General features: G+C 48.1%; 1 protein-coding gene across 2 annotated transcripts in view; it reads left to right on the top strand.

Moving 5' to 3' along the window:
• MTF2 (metal response element binding transcription factor 2) overlaps window positions 1–22239 on the top strand; it is a 471832-nt gene that overhangs the window by 393124 nt on the left and 56469 nt on the right. For both annotated transcript variants that reach the window (XM_086953923.1, XM_086953924.1), the window contains 2 exons: window positions 21277–21397; window positions 21494–21552. In XM_086953923.1, the coding sequence (XP_086810049.1) occupies window positions 21277–21397; window positions 21494–21552 (180 nt within the window). The remainder of the gene's footprint in view (window positions 1–21276; window positions 21398–21493; window positions 21553–22239) is intronic.

Raw genomic sequence — 22239 nt, 5'->3', positions numbered from 1 at the left:
GGAGCTTGCATGTAAGTCTCATCCGACTGGGAGGTGAGGAGTTATCGGGGGCTCTGGGAGCTGCGGCTGCGGGAGGCGACGCGGATCGGATGGGGGCTTGTGGAGGGGCCGCGCCTCCGAGTGCTGGGCACAGCAACGGTTGACCCGAGGGAGACAGAGCATCAGTAAACGGCTGTGCACGGGCGGCAATCGGCGCCCCTACTCGGACAGCAAACTCGGTCTTACGCCCTGAACACAGCCGCTGAGAATCCCGATTGGGAACATAAGAGGCAAGTGAGGCAGCCAGGCAAAGGGCGCACTGGTGGCGGCGACCTCCCGCGCAATCCTCAAGGCACATAACTGCAAGGGCCACTATACAGCGGGGACCACGACTTCTGGGTTCCAGCCCCCTCATTTCGCCCCCCCCCCGGCATGCCGCGCAGGCCTTGAGGAGAGAGGCCAAACATAGGGGATGCGCCACAGGGGGCGCATAAAGTGGGGCCAGACCCACACGGAGACGCGGACCGCCTAGGAGCCCCCACAAATGGACACCTGGGAAGGGAGGAGAAACATCACCATTTCGGAGCACAGCCCATCAGCTACAAGAAAAGGTGAGCTCTGCAGACTTCCCACGCCTCACGGTGACCCTGATACTCACTGGGGGCAGTGAAACACAGCTACAGGAAGACCAGCAACCCCATATCCACCGCACCAGTTGGAAGTCCATCCTCAGTCGCATGACCTGACTGGTAGTGTGACCCCACCACAGATGGCCGCCTTCCCAGACGTGATCCACGACTTCAGTCGCAATTCACCCCTCCACCCATCCTCTCCCCCCCCACGGAAGCCCAACAGACGAGAGATAAGAGAGAGACTCCTTCAGTAAGAAGTGACAGCACAGGGAGACGAGATGGGGAAAAGGGATCCGGTGGCTAAAACCGCAAGGCAGGAAACCATGGATATCTATGCCACGGCCCGTCCACAGAAGGAGACTATTCCGGTGGCGTCTGGCAGGTCAAGATTGGCGAGGTAGGTTCGGAGGTTCTACTGCTGCGCCAGGATTTTCAGAATCTGAAGGAGAGGGTGACTACGGCGAAGACCCGGATTGGCGAGGCAGAGGATTCCCTCACCACCCTCCAAAAGGACATGGCGGAACTCCAAGCAGAATAAGGCTATGAAACGCACTGGGTGGGGAATGAAACCCACAAGACAGACACCGATATGGCATTGTACATGGCTAACAGAATTAAACAAATTAAAGGGCTTCCAGAGATGGGACGATCTAGGTATTTCCACTTTGGGGGACATAGTGGCCAGGGAAGCGCTAAAACCATTCACGGTTCTAAGCTCGGATTTTGGACTACACCGTACACAGTTCTTCAAATACGCGCAGCTACGACATGCTTGGCGGGCCCAAGATATCCAGACGAACGAACTGCCGGAGTATGCGCCTCTAGAGGGACGCCTCCTACAGGAGCACAATCCGGAAAAGGCGGTCTCACTTATGTATAAAACTTTGACAAATAACATGTTGGGCGATCGAGGTGGGAGACATGGAGGATATCGACTGGGACATTGTACTGATGCACCCCAGAGAGGTGGCAATTAAATCCCGACTGCGCCTCATCCAGATTAATGTGCTCTACAGAACCTACTATGACAGGGTACGGCTCCACAAAATGGGGAGGACGGAGAACACGACGTGCCTTAAATGCAAAGACATAAAGGGGGACTTCTATCACACCATATGGTCATGTAGCAAGATACAGGATTATTGAGGTAAAGTCTTTGAGTTGAGTAAGGTGCTGGAGATTCACCCCCAACCGAAGCCTAGGTTGGCCCTCCTGGGTATGACCAATGATGTGGACCTAACGCGCCCCTTACTGATATTTCTGGTACTGGCGCTAGTAGTGGCCAAAAGAGACATAGCCAAGTACTTGGGCGCATCACAACCGCTAAGGCTGGATGAATGGAGGAAAGGTTTAGACCTATATATGGCTGCTGAGAGGGTCACTTACAAAGCAAGGGGATGCCCGAAGAAGTTTCGTACGGTCTGGGGAAAATGGAGACACTATCATGGTTTGGATGGGGGGCTATAAGGGGTACTTGAAAAGTAGCCAATTAAACGACTGTATGAATACACCCTGGGGACTCAGGTGTCCCAAACATATAGATAACCGCAATACGGCACTTTGGACATTGGGCAGGATCGGAATTAAATATTTAACGAAGGTACTGTGGGGAGGGTGGTGGGTGGGGGAAATGGATGTGCGTACTGCTGATTACATGATTGTACTGTTAAGTTATGATAAAATATAAATAAAAACGTTTTTTTTAAAAAAAAAGAAAGACCAAGAATGTATATGGTGGACAGAGCCTTGAGTCAGAAGCTAAAGTCATTATAGCAAAAGAAAAAAATGGCAGTACTGCATATTAATTACTTGTATGCGACTACATGGTCATAAGTAAGCACACATTCACAAATGATCCTTGAATGTTCACTCAAAGAGGGAAGCACAAGTGGGAGAAGGTTCTAATGATGTGAATCTGGAAGAGGCTGACGCCACCAAAGAAACAAGTTACTTGCCTATAACAGAAGCTTTGCAACTTGGAACTAGTCCTTGTTGAGCAGAGCAGAAAAAATAATCTAATAATGGTAACCATTTCCTGGGGCTTTGTGGGCTTACATTTGAGGTCATGAAGGTCAACATGACTCCTGATAAATGTCAAAAAGAAAAAAAAAAGAACATATGGAAAGTTTTCAGATCCAACCTCTGTAGGGGGTAATATTGCACAGTATGTGAATACACAAGAATTCCAAAATTAAAGTATTGTTTTCCAATGAGAATCATTTCTAAATTCACAGGCGGTTAGTTATTCTGCCATCTAGTGGTTGGGTCTAAAATGTATTTTTTTCCCCTTTTTAGGTCTCGCCTGCCGTTACAGCGCATGAGCGCTGCTCGCTCTGCGAGGGCTTTCGGAATCGATAAGGTTTGAGAAGGGTGCTTTAAGTCACGCCCTTCTTTTCAAGTGGTTTGCGTCGGCTTTTATGTTAAACGCTGGTGCGTGCTTGGCAATTGGGCTTTTTGGTTCCAGCCTTGTCCTATTTTAGTACGGCCCATTTCGACAGGCCGACGCCATCTTTGTTACTGGGACGTATGAGGGGTCCAGTGAATGCCAGGAGCCAATGACAAGCTGGCGTAAGAACATTCAAGTGCACTGCATCATAGTCTTTCATTCCGCTGTCTTGAGGTTTAGTCAGTGCTACACGCGATGAAAGGGGATCAGTAGAGCGCTTAAAACGACCCAAATGTTACGTGAAGAAATTATGATGCAAGCAAGGGAAACTTCCCCCTTTGTCATTTGTTCGAGTAGTAAGATACAGCAATTATCAGATTTCAAAGGGTCCTGTAATAATCTCTCCGCCGGTGCCGCTGCACCTGCTGACCAGTGGTAGTTGCTTCTGATCGTAGTTTTTAAATCAGCCGACGACTTTAAAATCTACGCACACAGATTCTGAATTTTCAGATACACATGCATAGGTTCCCAAAACTCCTGGCCTTGAACAGGAGTGCAAACTGAGGCGCTCCAGAACACTAATTAAAATATTTTGAGAATCCAGTTGTAAAATCGATAGATATATTTTGAAATCTCCGTAGGTATTTTCCGAAGTACCAGCAATTCAAAGTATAGTAATACAGTTTGTAAAATGTCAAAACACGCACGTCTACCAACGTATTACAATGTACCCATACGCAGGATGCATGCTGTTTCACTTCCCTACTTACCCCGGAATTGTAGTCTTTTTTTTCTCTTTCTTTTTACTCCCCGTGGCCATCGACATACCGCCATTTGGTGTCCTTTCGTGACGTTGACGTGCTTCTTCCGGAAGCTCCTACCTTTGGTTGCCATCTTCAGATTCTTTTTCCTGCCGTTGGGTCTGGATCGTTGCAGAAGATTTCCAGAGTTTTACAAGAGGAATCATGCAAAATCGAAGAAAATTTGACAAAGAATCAAGTTTCCAACTACACCGGACTACAGTTCAGGTGCCTAGAGCGAGGAGGGAGACGTTTTAACTAACAAAACCTCGACGTTCAACAGAGAATGTGCTCGCAGGGAATCCCTGACCGCGAGTATGGACAAAATGCCGTTCAGGTTTTGCACCAATTGCCACCACAAGTACGCCCAGAAGGATCAGCATCCAGTCTGCAACCTCTGCCTGCCGTTTGACCACAGAAGCAAGGACTGCAACGCCTGCTCGATGTTTACACCCTAGACCCTCAGAGTAAGGGAGAGGCAGAGAAGGGCGAACTACAACATGCAGGGGCAGGGGCCACCTCCATCGCTACGAGACTTGGGCTTCTCCAGTGGAGAACAGGACAACCTCGCCAAAGACCCGGAGAGCTGCACGGTCGTCGAGGTCCATAAGAAGACGTCGAAGGAGGTAAGGGAGTCGTCGACCCCTAAACATCCAAGCAACACTTGAATGAGTGAAGCAAAAGCCCAGAGCAACACTCGTAGAAGTGACGGGAGCTCTGCCGCCAAAACACTCGACGAAAGCAACAGCCTCCAGGGACAGTCAATCAAGCAGATCCTTCGAAAAGGACTCCCAATCGGCGAAAAGATGTCTACGGTTGCTCGCGAGAAAGACACCTCGGCACCGAGGAAAGAAGGCCCGACGTAGACCGTCTCGAAGAGAAGCGTCCAACCCTCGACGCCGAACATGCTGCCGAGATGGAGAGGAAGAAGAGGAGGCTCGAGTCTGAAATGGCGAGCATCCTACGGCGGAAAAAGGACTTCGACAAGATGATGAGCCAATACACCATCTCGCCGTAACCCGCGGTCGAAATCGTAAGGGACGACAAAGACTCGGATCCGCCGAAAACACCCGGACCAGTCAAGGAACTGGGAGTAGACAACTACTATTTAGAGGGAGAAGGCGACGAAGATCTGCAATCCTCCCGGGACTCTATGTTCTTTTGGAGACGCAAGATGTGGAATGGCAAGATCTCATCGCTGGAAGAAGGCATAGACACTTACCCTTCGAGGCCCTCGCTGCCAGACGACATAGGGATCTACATTATGGTTGCGCAGAAGGCTGCACAGACTTAAGGAGTAAAAATGGAGGAGAAGAAGCCCAAGGCATGTTTCCACCTAGGAACTCTACTGCCGCAACAGACTGCCCATGCTCCCTAGTTTGCTGGACCAGGGCCGAGAGGCCTTTAAGGAGCCAGCAGTATGCAAAGCTGTGACACCTAGAACGGAGAAGAAGTACAAACATTCTTCAAAGGACCCTGCATACATCCAAGGGTCAGTGCCAGCCGACTCAATAATTGCAGCAACAGCTAGGAAGAAGACTAATGTTCCCACAAATGCCAGACCACCTCCAGACAAGGAGAGTAGGAGGATGGATCTGACGCAGAGAAAGGTGGAGAGAAATGCAGCAATACATTGGTGCATCGCAAATTCCAACGCCCTGATCAACAGGCACGCATACCAACGCTGGGATGAAGTGGGGCAGCTCCTAAAGCATCTACCAGACCAGTACCAACAAAGGGCAGCTCACCTGGTAGAAGAAGGAAAGAGCATTGCGAACACATGCCTGAAATCGGCATTGGATGCTGCAGAAACATCGAGCAGGCTAATGATGATAGGAGTGACTGAGAGAAGACACGCATTGCTCAGAATATTGGGATTCAAGCCAGAGGTACAAAGTAACATCTTAAATAAACCCTTTAATGGAGAGCAACTGTTCGGCACGCCAGTGGACGACAAGTTGACGCAGCACTAGAAGGACAGCGAAACATTAAGGTCCATGGGAGCGTTGCAGTTCAGGGGAATGAGAAGAGGCACACCACAAGGAGGCCAGGTGGTAGAAGTGGGGGCAACGTGCCGACCACATTGCACCAAATGTTCCAGCAAGGCTACTAAGGGAACAACCCAGACCAGCAGCAGGAGGGACAGCAGCAGTAAAACTGGCAGTACCAACTCCGGGGACAGTCCTTTCCTCATCAACCACAAACACAAGCGCCTACTAAAGTTTGGGATCAACCAAAGCCACTACCAGTTCACAGTACTGGCATTCGGCCTGAAATCTGCACCAAGGGTGTTTAAGAAATGCCTAGCAGCTGTCGCAGCACACCTATGACGGCAAGGGATACACGTATACCCCTATCTCGTAGACTGGCTCATAAAGGCAAGTTCATACGATCAATGCAAAGTACCCATCCAGCAGGTCATACTAACACTGACAGGACTGGGCTTCTCGATTCATTGGGAGAAATCGTAAACCGAGCCAGAGCAAATCAAGATATTCTTAGGGACACAGATCGTACAGGCCAAGGTGTTTCCCAGCAGGAAGAGAACATTGGCGATACTGAAGGATTTACGTCATTACCACAAGGGGCAAGTTCTGACACTGAGGATGGTAAGCAAGCTAATGGGAATGATGGAGTCATGCATTCACCTAGTCCGAAATATTAGACTACACATGAGGCCATTCCAGGAATGGATACAGCCGCAATGGTTACAGGCAACCGGGAGTTGGGAAAATCTAGTGGTTGTCACACACGCAGTGCATCAGGAAATAGCGTGGTGGAACAAACAAAACATATCTATGGGGAAACCATTCACACAACCAACTCCAACCATGACCATCACGACGGACGCCTCCCAGCTGGGGTGGGGCGTGCATATGCGCAAGCTCAAGGTGAGAGGACTATGGTCGCAACAGGATGCGGTCAAGCACATCAATTACCTGGAACTAAAAACAGTGTTCCTAGCCCTGAAAGCATTTCAGAAGCAGCTGTATGGAAACAGGGTGTTGATCCAAACAAACACCACGGCCATGTTCTACATCAAAAAGCAGGGAGGAACACAGTCAGTAGCTCAATCTAGGTTAGCACTGGAGCTTTGGACATGGGCCATCCCACTAAGGATAGGCCTACTAGCAATACATCTCCAGGGAAGGACAACGTGGAGGCAGACCGACTCAGCAGGCAGACGTCAGCATCCCACGAATGAGATCAACCGAAAGGAATTACAGAGAGTATTCCAGAAGTGGGGTACACCACAAATAGACCTATTTGCAACACACCAAAATGTCAACACCTTGCATCCAGACAACCAGACCATCGATCACAAGGGAAGGCGCTATGGATAAGTTGGTCAAAGTCATTTGCATGCGCTTTCCCCCCGATATACACAGGGTACTCAGCAAATGCAGATTGTGGCGATGGCGTAGGCACCAGCACACAAATTCCCAAAAAGAAGGGACCTGTTAACAATGCAGAACAGAAGGGTGCTACACCCAAAGCCAGAGAGCCTCAGTCCGACGGCATGGCTCCTGAAGACCTAGACTTTGCACACCTCAAACTACCGGCGAGCACAATGGCAGTGCTCAGGGAGGCAAGAAGGCCTACCACAACTAAATGCTACGTAGCAAAGTGGAAGAGATTCTCAGAATGGTGCATTAGGGAACAATTGCAAAAGAAAATCACAACGGAGTCAACAGTGCTAAAATACTTAACACATCTACTGCAAAGCAAACTAAGCTACACGTCTCTAAGGGTACACTTACGGTGATTGTGGCTTACACTAGAGGAGAAACTGGGAAAAGTTTCTTCACCTCCCAAGTTGTGAAGAGATTTTTAGAAGGGGTGAAGAGGATTGCACCTCCAAACAGAATGCCAGCACCAGCATGGAACCTCAATGTGGTGCTGACCCAATTGATGAAGGCACTATTCGAGCCCATGCACAAGGTTACACTGCACTTGCTCACACTAAAGACAGCCTTCTTAGTAGCTATCACATCACTGCGGAGAGTAAGTGAGTTGCAAGCGCTAACACTTCAAGAGCCCTACCTGCAGATACAATGATCGGATTGTAATCAGAACAGACCCACACTTCATGCCAAAGGTGCTGTCTCGGTTTCACATCAGCCAAACAATCCAAATACCTAGTTTTTTCCAAAAACCAACCACAAGCACGGCGAGAGTGCTGCACGCACTGGACACCAGGAGGGCGGTGATGTACTATATAGAAAGGACAAAGGAGTGCAGAAAGACAAAGCAACTCTGTTTCCTTTGCAAGCAGTTTTTTGGTACGACCATTTACCAAAAATACCATTGCACGATGGATTGCACAAAAGATTCAAATATGCCACAAACCAGCTAGGTAACAGTTACAAGGAGCAGCTCATCCTCACTCGACAAGGAAGAAAGGACCTACAATTGCGTTTCTAGCGAACCCAACGATTCAAGACATTTGCCAACCTGCAACATGGTCTTTAGTGCACACGTTCACTAAGCACTACTGTGTGGATATCCAAAAGAACAAAGCAGCGCAAGTGGGACAGAAGGTCTTATAACATATATTCAGTAACCAGTGCTTCTCTTCCACCCAGCCACCACAATAAGGACAAACGTTATAAAGTCTATGCTCCGCATAGTGAATCCAGAAAGATTCATGCTGAAAAGTGTATAGTTCCTTACCTGCCTGTGTAGTTTTGCAGCTTGAAGGCTTTCTGGATTCACTAGTGAACCCACCCTCCTCCGCCAGAAAGATGAGACAGGAGGAAAGGGATTAAAGATGAACAAGACTTAGAAAATCAGTGGAAAAACTAAAATAACACAAGAACAGAAAAAAAAATCTGAAGATGGCGACCAAAGGTAGGAGCTTCCTGAGGTCGACGCACACCTGGGCCACAAGAAAAAGACTACAATTCGGGACCCAACCACTAGATGGCGGGAAAATGCACAGAATAGTGAATCCAGAAAGTCTTCAAGCTGCAAAACTACACCGACTGGTAAGAAACTATACGTTACTGCTGAAGCTGCCATCAGAGATCCTCGTATTGGGAGGAAACCTAAATGCAGTCATGGACGCTGGGATTGACAGGGCTAGCAGCACCAACATTACTTGTACTTCTCTCTCTCTCTCACACACAAGTTTCTCCTGAATAGATAATATCTTTATGCTCCAAGCCCATGTGTCCCAAGTTCAGGTCTGTGGTTAACCATGTGAGAGGTACATCTGCCCATTCCCCGGTTGTGGTCCAACTACAGGGCTCGACCTGAGAATTTCAGATTCCCCTAGGCTAGACACCTAGTACCTTCGAGACAGGGCACCTCCTCCAGTTCAGATATTTCCTGCAATAGCAGAGCACTTAGAAGAAATTTCACAGAAAAACAGGCAATGGTTTCCTATAGAAGAAAATTTAGGTTACTGGTTAAGTGCAGTTAGGATTACTTTTTTGGTTCAGTGTTGGGCTAAAAGGTACTGTACTGGCTTCTCTCCTGCTCACAGGTGAGTAATTCGGAATTAGTTATTCGGCTGATTTTAGATTAATATTTTAAAGTTTCAAAACTCCACACTTAAAAGAATTTCCAAGTGAAACCAGTCATTGTTAACCTATAGAAGGAAAATGAGTTATCAGCTTTTAGGTAAGTACTCGACTGGTGGAGTTAAGGTTCTGGGCATACACTCAAGGGTCTCCCAGGGTCGGAAAGGTACAGTTGTTACACCCTCAGCGGCACAGGGGCAGCCAGGCGCATAGAGATTAGGCCCAATGCAATCCAATGGAGGGGAGGGGGCCTTCAGTTGGTGGCTGCAAGCAAGCAGGCCACGCGGCTGTGGGAGCTGAGCTCCTTGTCACTTACTCAGGGCAAGTGGGGAAGGAAAGTTGAGTAGTAGTAGCACTTCGAGCGGCACTCGGGCGGCAGGGTGCTTTTGAGCCATCGGCGCTCAATGTTGTTCAATGGGAAAGTTAAAAAGTGCACAAAGGCTGCAGACTCAGGGACGGAGATTCTTCAGGTGCGACCACCACTTCGAGAGGTAAGTTGGGATCTTGGAGAAGAGGTAGGTCCCCCCAAAGGAAGGCACAGGGAGCCGGGTGCAGGGGTGTCTTTTGGTGTCGGTAAATCTTACCCTCAGCTGGTCGCGGTTGGAGGGGTCCCTGGTTCTGAGGCTGTAGGTGTCGTCTGGTTCGTCGAGGAGGGTCTTTGGGCACTGAACTCTGAGTCACAGTCGCCAGGGGGACGGCCTTGTGGTTTTGGATCACTCAGGCACAGGCCGGGCTCGGCGGGTGAAGAGAGGGCTGGATCTGCGGTTCCTGGCTGGCACCAGGGGTATTGCTGTTTTGAGCAGAACCACTGCTCGTGGGATTCCCAGTCTTTTGGAAGGTTCAAGGCAGGCAAGTCCTCCGGGGTTTTCGAGGTTGCTGTCCGTAGGAGACGCCGGAGTTTCGCAGGAGCAGGTTCAATTATGAAAAGGCCCGTAGGGTTCTGGGGCCAAGTCAGTGGGCGGCGTCCTCTTGTTAGCATCTGCATTGCAGGTCTTCTTGTTTCTTGTTCCTCTTCTTGTTGTAATCGGGATCTGAGGAAGGAAGGTTCAGGGTGCCCCTAAATACTACATTTAGGGGCATTACAGGTAGGGCAAGGCAGGGACTAATGGGTCCCTTGTCCTGGGGTGAGTACACCCCCAGCCTGCTCCTCTCCTGTGGGAGGGGGGCAGGAGCTTAGCTCTGATTGGGCAGGGCTCCCCATCCTCAAAATGGCTGGAGCCTGGAGTCGTGCTTTACCTCTCCTCTTCCACATGAGGGTTGGAGTTGGCATAGGCTGGCACACACCCCCTTTCCTCACTTAGGGTTTCCCGCCGTTCTTCCAGCCAGATTAGAGGTCAGAACTGGTGGGGGCCAGTTGCGGAGTACAGTAAGTGGCCTGGAGAAGCTCACAAAGTCGGCATGCCTTGAAAGCCGATCCTGGGGGAGGAGGTTTGGCACCTCATCCCAGGATGTGCATTGTTTCAGGCCCCCGAGAGCGGCAGGCTCTTAACCTAGGGGTCCGGAAACATGTTTGGTGGTGGCAGCCTCAGTAGCCACGCAGTCAGGACACTGGGAGTTGGTTAGGTTTCAGGGGTCATCTCTAAGATGCCCTCTGTTGTGCATTTTGCATTAAATCCCACACTGGCATCAGTGTGGGTTTAATGTGCTGAGAAGTTTGATATCAAACTTCAGTCTTCAGTGAAGCCATCATGGTGCTGTGGACTTCGTAATGAAAACCTCCCAGCACCATATACACTTAATGGCAGCACTGCACTTACAGGGCCCAGGAATGCCCCTAGGTGCTGTAGGGGCACAGGGCTCATGCACCTGTGCCCACACCACTGGCATAGGGCACCCAGCTAGAGGGGTGACTGATGGATGCCAGGGCAGTAAGGTTGTGGGCATGGCACACGGTCCTAGTAAAGGTCGCAAGGAAGCCCAGATGATGACTAGGGCAGTATCGAATGGAGACTGGTGGGTATCCTTATTCATAAGGTGATCCTCTGATATATTTACACAATTATTTTGTTGGTTTATTTCTTTTTAAGGGAGATTTGCTGTTGATAGACCTGTGGACACACTGTGTGTACTATGGACTAAAGGAATATTCAAAGTGGGAACTAATGGGCATAGAGCATCGGGTGTTAGTTGGAGAGGCCATTCTATAATCCGCTTTGAGTCCTGACCAGGAGTATGCTCTAGCAGAATCTGAATCATTTTCGGTATTTACAGCTTGGGCATGCCCTCGTGCCCATGAATACAGGACACAAGAACTTCTGAGGTTTGTCGTAGACAAAGTACATTATCAATTCAAAGTGCTCCCCTTTTTGCAGTAAACTCTGCACCATGGGTTTTCACAAAGTCTTCATCGGTAGTAGCAGCATGTTTGTAAACTAGGCATTAATGTGTACCCTTACCTAGACGCTTGGCTAATAAAATTGGGATCATTTAGACGGTGCTAAGAGAGTATAAACAGTGTCATGGTGACACTTCGCATACTAGGTTTCTCCTTACACAGAGAAGAATTATCCCTAACTCCAGAGAGAAAAAATATTTTTCTGTAGTTGAAGCTAAACTCAAGAGGAACCAAAGCTTACCCTGTTTTGGAAAAGGATCTTTGCAGTAACAGAGCAGGCTCACTTTACTAGCGGGGGCAAGCTCATATTGTGGAGGAAACTGCTGGGCAGCTTGTCTGCTTGGTACAACTAATTCTCCATTCCAGGTTACACATGAGACCTCTCAAGGAGTGGCTACCCATGAATGGTTACAAGCAACCAGGAGATTGTAGAATCTAGTGGCTGTCAGAGAAAATACAGGAGATACAGTGATGGTGCACAGGAAATATCACTGTAGGCAGACCTTTCAAACACTCAACTCCCTATGTAGACAATACAACTGACACATCCCACACAGAGTAAAGTCTCACATGGGAAAACATAGACAGTGGTTGATGGAGCCTGGAGAGGCTGTACATCACATAAATATGTAGGAACTTTTTTTTGTCCCTGAAGACATTTCAAGTATAAATGGGGGGTAAACTATTTAGATCAACACAGACAACACAGCCACAATGTTGTACCTCAAAAAACAGGGAACGAGGCCACACCCACTGTCCCAGTTGCAGTAGAAGATATGGAAATGGACCATACAGAGAAAGATGACCCTGCTGCCCATTCACTTGTCAGGATCATAAACACATCAGCATGCAAGGGAACACCTGTCACTAGTGGGGAGCTTAAGCAATAGTAGAAAACTTTTTTCAAATGACGAGGCATACCTCTAGTGGATCTCTTGCCGGCACAGTGGAAAAGAAAATGGCAAAGTTTTGCATTCAGATACTCACACCAGCAGTTTCTAGGGAATGCCATATTGATATACTGAGGAGGGAAATTTGCAAATGCCTTTCAAGAAGTCACACTGGCAACACACACGTGCGAACACACACTTACACACACTTACACACACTTACACACACTTACACACACTTACACACACATACACACACATACACACACATACACACACATACACACACATACACATACACACACACACACGTACACACAAACTTACACACACGTCACAACTAGTGGAAGTGGCACAGGGCAAGGTGATGAATATATCCGTCCATAAGTACCTGCTCACAACACACAGGGGTCCGGTGTACCACCCATGACCGGATTCCTGCCAGGTGGCTCTTGAAGGTATAGTTGGGCCATCCAGAATTGTTACAAATTCAATTGAAGTCCTTAATGAAGTAGAGAGTTACCACAAGAAGGTGTTAGATAGTAAAATGGAGCGGGTTCATTCACTGGTGCAATAGAGAGAGACACAAATACAAACGGGCACTGGAGACTACCATTGCATAGTACCTCACATATCTTCTAGATGAGAGACTGTCTTATGCCTCACTTGTTTAATTGTCGGCCATAGTGGCATGTGCACACAGCTGATTAATCCGCCCTTTGGACTCCTGCATAAGGAAAGACTGAAATAGTTAATGCTTAAGGCCATTTTCCTCATAGCCTTCACATCCTTAGTGAGCCAACTACTATCTCTCACCACGCAAGAGCCTTACTTACAAATTCACAAGGGTAGACTAATGATGAGGACAAATCCAAAAGTAATCTCACACTTCCATGTTAACCAAGCTAAACAGCTACCATCTTTTTTCAAAAACCAAAATCACAAACAAGCTGGATGTTGAAAGGGCAGTTGGCAGCAGTTAGCAGCAGCAGCAGCAGCACCACGTGTAAGTGTGTGTCTGCAAGCAAACCACCTGCATCGTGTTGCCAGCCACCAAAGTGAATAGTACTGTGGATGTTCAGTGTGTGGGTCTCTCGGCGCAGGTGAAGTGTGTCGGGATTTGCTTTTTCACACTGTCACTGTCTTGTCGCTGTACTAGAGGTACAGTGAGTTACTGAGTGAAACCAACGCGGCAATGGACTTCAAGAGTCGCACTTCGGGAAACAGATGGAAATTCCGGTAAGCAGACAGACAGAAAGGTAGAGGATGTTGAGGGTGGAAGATGGCTGTGAATGAAAAAAGGAGGAGCAGTAATTGAGGAATATTATGTGGGAGAAAGACCTAACTGCTCCTAAATCAACTCTGGTCGGGGGTTCCAGCAACTGCCACTCACCTCCACCTCCTGAGGCAGTTCCCTGACCCCGCAGCACCTTTGCTGTCCTCCGCCGCCGCCTGCAACATCGCGGCCGCCGAGTGAGGAGAGCTTGGTGGGCCAAGCAGAACTACCACTCCCAGCGTCCCTTGTTTCCTGGACGGACGCTGACCCACGCATCACTCCACCGCGCCCGAAGGTGCTTAAGAGAGCGGCGCTTCCCCGGCTGAGCGGGAATCAACTCTGGTCGGGGATTCCAGCAACTGCCACTCACCTCCACCTCCTAAGGCAGTTCCCTGACCCCGCAGCACCTTTGCTGTACTCCGACGCCGCCTGCAACATCGCGGCCGCCGAGTGAGGAGAGCTTGGTGGGCCAAGCAGAACTACCACTCCCAGCGTCCCTTGCTACCTGGACGGATGCTGACCCATGCATCACTCTACCGCGCCCGGAGGCGCTTAAGAGAGCGGCGCTTCCCCCGCATCGCGGGACGCGCGGGCGGCGCTGGGCTGAGCCCGGGCAGAGGGCTGGCCGTCCGTGGACACCCCCTTTGTCAGCAAGACATTTTCCAAGAAGGACCCGACACCCATCCACAAGGTACTGTCATCTGCCTTTCCCCCCACCTGTGCCTCGTATTGTCAGTTGTTAAGCAGGGTGCCCTCCTCTAGAGTGGGAGTGATTCTACTTCTACGCTGGTCTAATTGTTCCCTTCTCATTTCTCTTCATATTTTACTGTTCATTAACGAGGCAATCTACAGTAAATATGAGTATTCAGGGTAAGAAAGCTAAATCATCCGCTTCACGTCCAAACACAAGACTTCAGGCTACAATGCCGCAGTCCCTTCCAACACTGACGGCAATTGATAAAATGCTGAATCAGACTATAGGCGTGGTTGCCAACATAATTGAAGATACTGAAAGAAGATTATCCCTCCCACCCACAATAAGTCCCACAGACCAAGGCATAGATTGCTCAGCCATTGCCATGGACCCCACGGTCCTGGATTCTTACCTAACATCTACCTTCGCCGAGCTCCCCTGTGCACAGGTTCCGACTGAGACTTCCAGCAGTGGTGACTCATCTTTAGCTTTAGTTGAGTCCTCCACCAACAATGACGATCAACCCTGCATCCTGCCTTCTTCCCCCCCCCCTGTGGCTAAACCAAAAACCGGCAGAGTGGCCTCTAAGACAAAAAAGGATAGTCCCACTAAGAATGTAACTACGAAGAAACAGTCCAATCATAAATTGGTAACCCCATTTGACCATCCCCGGCACCCACCTACTGGGATACCTTGTTGGGTTACCAATATGGTTGCGGATCTCCAGAACAGCCTAGAGCAAATAATTGCATCTCATATTAAACCTCTGGTCTCTAAACTAGATAGGCTATCATCCATGCTAAACAACAAGTCTATGGGGACAACTAAACCACATAACTCCCAAGGCAACCCGTTACCCACTGCTCCAGATGGTGTCTCTGTAAAGGTACCCTGCCCTGAGGTAGCTAAACCCACTGCCCCAGCAGTTTTAAATAGAAAACCAGGTCCGGCAACTACTGCTGCTAAATCTCCAAACTTCGTACCACCTCCTATACCTGTAGCCAAACCATCAGGTTCTAATACTTCTCTCGCTGTGGGCCAGACTGCTAAACCCAGTCACCATCCCAAGGAGGGTAAAAACATGGCACAAAAAAAGCAACATCAACACCAAGATCATTCCCATCTAAAGCAACCTCCAAACTTCTGCCAACAATAAATCTGCCTCCAGAAGCCCAACCATTTGTAGTGGCCCTAGTGGGAGTTCCACCCCTTAGTAAGGGGAAGAGAGAGCAGGAGGTGGAGCTACATAATAAGTGTATACAGTGGCTAAGCCTGAATAGACCCCCTACCCCCTAATATATCAGGCCACATACTGGCAGTGAGAAGAGTAGAATGGATTGGGAGGGGCCCTAAAACAGTGGCAGGGGATGTTATCATAATCAATTTTAGGGACTCCTCAGCTGTTGACCACATTTGCAGAACCCCTTCTTATAGAGAGTCGCAAATATTTCCTATGCATTTGTCCTATTTCTATCCTATCCCGAGTCACAAACTGCCCCAAAATAGGAGACCACAGAACATCAGGAATCCTGTCTTCCACCCGAACGGGAATCACTTCTGGCAGCCTTTTGGGGAGGGTTTCCTACCACACGCCCTGCTCTATCCGATACAACCCCATTGGAATAGGTTCAGCGTCCTCGAGGAGGTGGATTGACTCACGCAGCCATGTACACCCCCAAGAGAACACAAAGTAGGCACCCAGAGGAAGGCGTTGCAACTCAGGAAAAGCCACTACCCTCTGATAGCTTTGTGACTCTCTCCCCTCAAGCCTCAATGAGGGAGGAGACAAAGGTTGATCAGAGACGGAATCAGGCACTACCAAGTGAACGAGGGGGAGAAAAGGATAAAGTAAAGGTCGGGGAAGGCAGTATAAAAATACTCTTGTGGAATGTCGCTGGCCTAAAAAGTAAGCCACTTATACCTGATTGGTCCTCCTTTATGTCCACCTATGATATCTGCCTAATGCTAGAAACCTGGTCCCTTGAGACTAGTGAAAACCCTGGTTTTGCAACCTATGACATCCCTGCAGTCACAGGAGGGAAAGGCCGCCCTTCGGGTGGCCTTGCCATATGGGTAGGTCTACACTTAGGTATGCAGGGCGTACAGGTGGACACCAACTCGCCTGATATCCAATGTGTTTTGCTAACATCTGTTGGCGGATCCACACTGGCTATTATTAACATCTATTCAAGGCCCACCATGAATGGAAAAGAATCGAGCACTATCCAAGTGCTCGATCATTTCCTTCAGTCACTTGACCCTGCAACCTCGATCATTCTAGGTGGTGATCTGAATTGCCAGTTCGAGCCACTGGGCGGATCTGAGTTGTGTGAGGAGGATGAGGTCGACTTGCTTTGGCAAATTCCCGCCTCAAAAATAGCCCCAGTAAAGGCCTGGACCCCGTTAGTCTTACAAATTAACGCCTTGACCCTTGCAATGTCTCTGCGGGCATGCAATGGAAGGGGCAACAACAAAAATTCTGGCCTGCTCACATATAACAGGACAAATCGAACTTCCACTATTGACTATCTTATGATGGAGGCTAAAGACTGGGGCAAGTTTAAAGATTTTGAAGTTGTCCCAAGGCATGATAGTGACCACAATGCCTTGGTATTATCGCTTAAACCTGGTGCATTTGGATTGACTAATCCTGCCTCTAACCCCACCCTGGTACCCCCACCATATATTATATCTAATAATAGGAGAATAGTTAAATGGCCTTCTTGCCTAGACTCTCCTACCCGACTTGCACAAATCTACCAGTTAGCTGTCCCATTAATAAGTGATATGGGAACTTCCACCTCCCATGGGCAGACTATAGAAATCCACAGAAAGTTAGTTGAGAGTCTTGGGGAAGTATTTTATCCGGTTAGTGGGACTAAGTTGCGCCGGAATAAAACACACCCCTGGCACAACCATACATGCAAAAACCTTAAGAAAGACCTACTTAAGGCTATTAAATCTAAGGATGTCCCTAAAATTAGAACAACCAGACTGTTGTACAAGAAAGCGCTCACTAGAGCAAAGAGTGAGTGGGAGGAATCTAGGTGGGAAGAGTTGAGACAGGCACTGCTTCTAAAAGATTCCAAGACCTTTTGGCTAATTGTCACCTCTTCAGTGATGGGTGAGAGAGACACTGGGGTCTCGAACATTGCTCCTATAGTGTGGGAGGCTCACTTTAAGTCACTCTACACAAGCCCTGAGTTGGAGGATTTTGGGTGGCTGCTCCAGGGGGAGATCCCAGAACTGGCTCTGGCTACACGGGATGATGTGCCTCGGGACCTCCAGCATGAGTCGACTGCCGGGGGCCCCGGGGACTGGGAGTTTGGTCCTTTGTACCCGCACGGCTCGGGACCCCTTGCATGAGTGCTGATTGCGGGGGGGCCCCGGTCACTGGGTGTTTACCTTGTCAGAATCTTAGTTCTGATCGAGCCTCCGAGACCTCAGCTGTCCAGACCCCCCGCATGAGTCGACTCCTGTAGGCCCCGGGATCTCGAACTTTCGTACCTGCACACCCAGGGACCCCCTGCACGAGTGTAGTCTGCAGGGGGCTCCGGGTCTAGGGACTTCCCCGTGTAGAACCCATGCCTCTAATCGAGCTCCCGAGCCCCCATGGCCCGGACCCCCCACATGAGTGCAGACTGCCAGAGGCCTTGAGCCATGGACTCTGACCCTGTCCTGTAATAGTGAAATAAGGTGCCCCTACTGGAGCCCCCACCTACTGTCCGGATAACATCACACTCAGGGAAGTTGAACTGGCAATCGAGAAATTGCTCCCGAATAAGGCCCCGGGCCTGGACAAGCTCCCTGGAGATATTTTTAGATCTCAGCCAAAGATCTGGGCCCCATACTTGTTGGTTTTGTTTAATGCTGTCCTATGGGGCTCCCCAGTCCCTGAGACCTGGCTGGGGGCTGAGATTGTTCCAATTTTTAAAAAGGGTTGTTCGCTTGCTCCATCAAATTATAGACCAATTAGTCTACTCGATACCACTCACAAGCTGATGGGCCGAATTCTGCTGGAGAGGCTACTGGGCTGGATGGAGGAAAACAAAACTTTGACCACCCTCCAAGCCGGTTTTAGATCAGGGGTCTCGACCTTGGACCAGATCTTTCGACTCCAGGTCCTATACTGGAAAACTGCAAGAGTAGAGGGTGGCAGCCTCTACCTTGTTTTTGTGGACCTGCGGGCCGCATTCGATCTGGTCCCGAGGTAGAGGCTCTGGACGGTGCTGGAGGAACTTGCTCTCCCTCCTTATTTACTAGACTCCATAACCCGGCTCCACACTGGGAATTATGCCCAGGTGAGATGTGGGAAGAATGGGGAATTATCTGATCGTTTCCCTGTCACACGAGGAGTACGCCAGGGCTGCGTACTAGCCCCTACCCTCTTTAGCTTATATGTCAATGGCCTGATAGACAGACTTAATTGTGTCAAGGACAATGATGCACCACGCCAGGTCACTGGCAGGGTGCCCGCTCTGATGTTTGCGGACGACACCTTGTTGTTGTCGCGGACATCATCAGGCATTCAGCGGGTTCTGGATGGGTTTGTTTCTTTTTGCGCCTCGCGGGGTTTGGAGATCAACTTGGAGAAAACCAAGTTTATGATCTTCAACCCCCCGAGGCACACCCGCCCTAACCCCACATTGAACGGAACCCCCCTTGAGAGAGTCAAGACCTTCACATACTTGGGAGTGACTTTGACAGAACAATTTACATGGGACCAGCAAGTCTCTAAATCCTCCCTGAGACTTGCACAGATAATGGGTGGCATAGGCAGATTTTGCAGCGCCTTATCCTTTAAACCGGTTACCCCTGCCCTAGAGATATATAAAACACAGGTCAGGTCTGCAGCCTTATATGCTGCAGAACTCTGGGGACATACCAACACATGTAACCTAACGAAAGTGGAACATTCTTTCATGCGGCATTTGTTTGATCTCCCGCAAAGCAGGCCTCTGCTCCCATTACGCTTGGACCTGGGCCTGAAACCTATTACTGAGCTAGCGGCAGCCCGACCTCTGCTCTATTGGAGAAGGCTCTGGTCTGTCCCGGAGCTGGAACCGTTTAGAGCAGAATTCAAAATCATTTGGGGACAGTTAAAGACCAAGACCAAGAACATACCATGGCTGGCACATGTTAAGTCTCTTTTTTACCAAATCGGCCTTCCCCAACTTTGGGATACACCGGAGGATAGCTGTTTGAGGATCCAAAGGACTGTCCTGGTGGCAGCTGTAAAAGCGCACAACCTCAAAATGCTACATTGCTCAAATTCCCTGGGCAGACTGTCCAATGAGTTCCTCACAACCAAAGTTGAATTCAGGATGGAGGCGTTCCTGGACCTGGTGCAACCTCCACTGGCAAGAAAGCTATACATTCAACTGAGACACAGCTCTCTACCAGTCAGGGAATTCACTTCAAGATGGGCAAAAGCGACGAAGGCTAACTGCCCTGCCTGCAATCATGACAGGGAAGACATTATACATATTCTCTTTTTCTGCCCAGCATATGGTGAAATTCGGAAGTGTTGGATCATCCCACTTTGCAAAAACCTGGGCTTTAGGCACTGTGCTCTTGCTTGTAGAGTCTTAACCTATGACACTACCCCTCCCATTGTCTTTGCTGTTTCCCGGTTTCTTGTCGGTATGTGGAAGAGAAGATCCGCAATAATCCATAAGGACTAAGGGACCATTGCTTTCACTTTTAACTACTCCTTTGATATCCATTGTTTAATAACTTTTTAACTCTATGTATTTATATTTTAATACTGTGCTTGTATATATTTTATTGCACTTTTATGGTCTTTGACCGAAATAAAGTTATCAAAGTGAAGTGAAAGGGCAGTGATTTATGTACTACTTAAAAGAAGCAAAGCAATACAATGGGAAACCCCTTTCTTAGTCTCCCTTGCCGCAGCTAGCAAAGATTCAACTGTTACCAAGGGAACTATCGCAAGATGGATAGTTAATACAATCCACATATATTACAAGAGAGCAGGATTACAATTAAGAGAAAAACCAAGCGCACACAAAAAGGAAGATCGGAGCAACCCTAGCTTTTATTGCCAATATGTTGGTTACTAACATTTGCAAGACAGCCATATGTTCTCACATCCACCAGGTACTAACTACTGTGTGGATAGTCGATCTACCAAGAAGTGCTAGTGGGACAACAAGTACTTAAACATCTATTCGCCAACATCCACTCATTTCATCCCTACCTTCCAAAGGAAGGAAATGTGGTGTCAAAATCTATGCACAACATGTAAACTCAGAAAAGACTTGCCTTCAGAACTCACTGGTCACATACCTGTAGCAGTAGTTTTGCAGCGTTTCTGGATGTAAATGCAACCTTACCACCTACCGGAAATTAGATGATATGGAACATAAATGGAGATAATAGATACAGATCTCTGGGAAGTCAAACAGTACTACAAGTTGCCAGTGGGAAAACAAAATTTGAAGATCGTGACCACGAGCAGATACTTCTGGTGCGTGAGTCTCAAATGATTGGAGAAGGAATATGATACCAAATGGTGGTAGACATCGATACCCATACAAAAAAAAAGAGAAAAACCTTCCAGACCCAACTACTAGATGGCTGAATAATGTACATCATGTAAATCCAGAAGAAATCTGCAAACTACTCTCACAGGTAAGTAGGCTGTCTTTTTCAAGTAGGTGAATGTTTGTCTACTTACATGAGACATTTCTGTCATCAAGCACAGGCCAGTTCAGTATATCTAATTTTCCTTTTTAGAGACCACAATAATGGTGAATTGAAGATATTGAAAAGAAAGTCCGTAGGGCGTCCACCTGGACCACATGCAAGAAAGATTTTTCAGATCTCATCTGAGCAGCCATCTTCAGTATGTTTGGAGGTAATAAACTGTTGAAATAATTGTAAAGAAAAACTATTGAAAACCTTTCTAAACCATACTTTTTGTAATAAATGTAGTCTTGTATTCTTTCTTCAGAATGAAGATCCAGATGCTTCGCAAGAGATTTTCACTCCCGATTCCCCACATAATGGAGGGTAAACAACATTTGACTTCTAATCTTTAAGTGTATTAATATAAATAAGGTGTGTTACTTGTTGGGTCGTAAGGAAATCTTTTATAGCCTGGGTATATTAAGAAAAGTGCTACTATGGATCTTTAAATGTCCTGTTGGTCTAAAGTCTCACCATTAGGGTCAGATAATTGCACAGAAGACTCTACTGTTCTCCTTTCTTCTGCACCTTCTGTGTGGAGCTAGGGTGATATGCAAATGGTATTCACACAGGTATAATTAGACTTTTACCTTGTATCCTGATTTAGTTCCCCCCCCCCTTTTTGTTTAGATGAAAGTCTGTGTTTCACAATTTCTTAGTAACAATTTTTAAACAATATACATAACTTTTCCACGGATTGAAGCAATCCTCTTTATGGTTTCACAGCCAGTTACTTTCATTTTCATCACAGAATAAGAGTTCAAAGAAGCCGACAACCAGTCCTCCATGAATGCAGCTTCATCATGGAACAGTCACTACTAAAAAACATTGAAGTGCCGCTTACTAAAAGGAATCTAAAATTCTGAAAACAGAACCAGAGTCCGTCAAGGATATTTTTCAAATACACATCTGCTAAACACACTTACCCAAAGATTCTTTACCGCCCTCTTTCCTCGAATGCTTCAGGCTCTCCATGCAGTTAGCTGCAGCTGCTACGTGCGAAAATATAAT

The sequence above is a fragment of the Lissotriton vulgaris genome, chromosome 1_1 (assembly GCF_964263255.1).
Source record: "Lissotriton vulgaris chromosome 1_1, aLisVul1.2, whole genome shotgun sequence".
NCBI classification, from domain to species: domain Eukaryota; kingdom Metazoa; phylum Chordata; class Amphibia; order Caudata; family Salamandridae; genus Lissotriton; species Lissotriton vulgaris.
The sequence above is the reverse complement of the archived record's forward strand: the minus strand, read 5'-3'. Positions and strand labels throughout refer to the sequence as shown.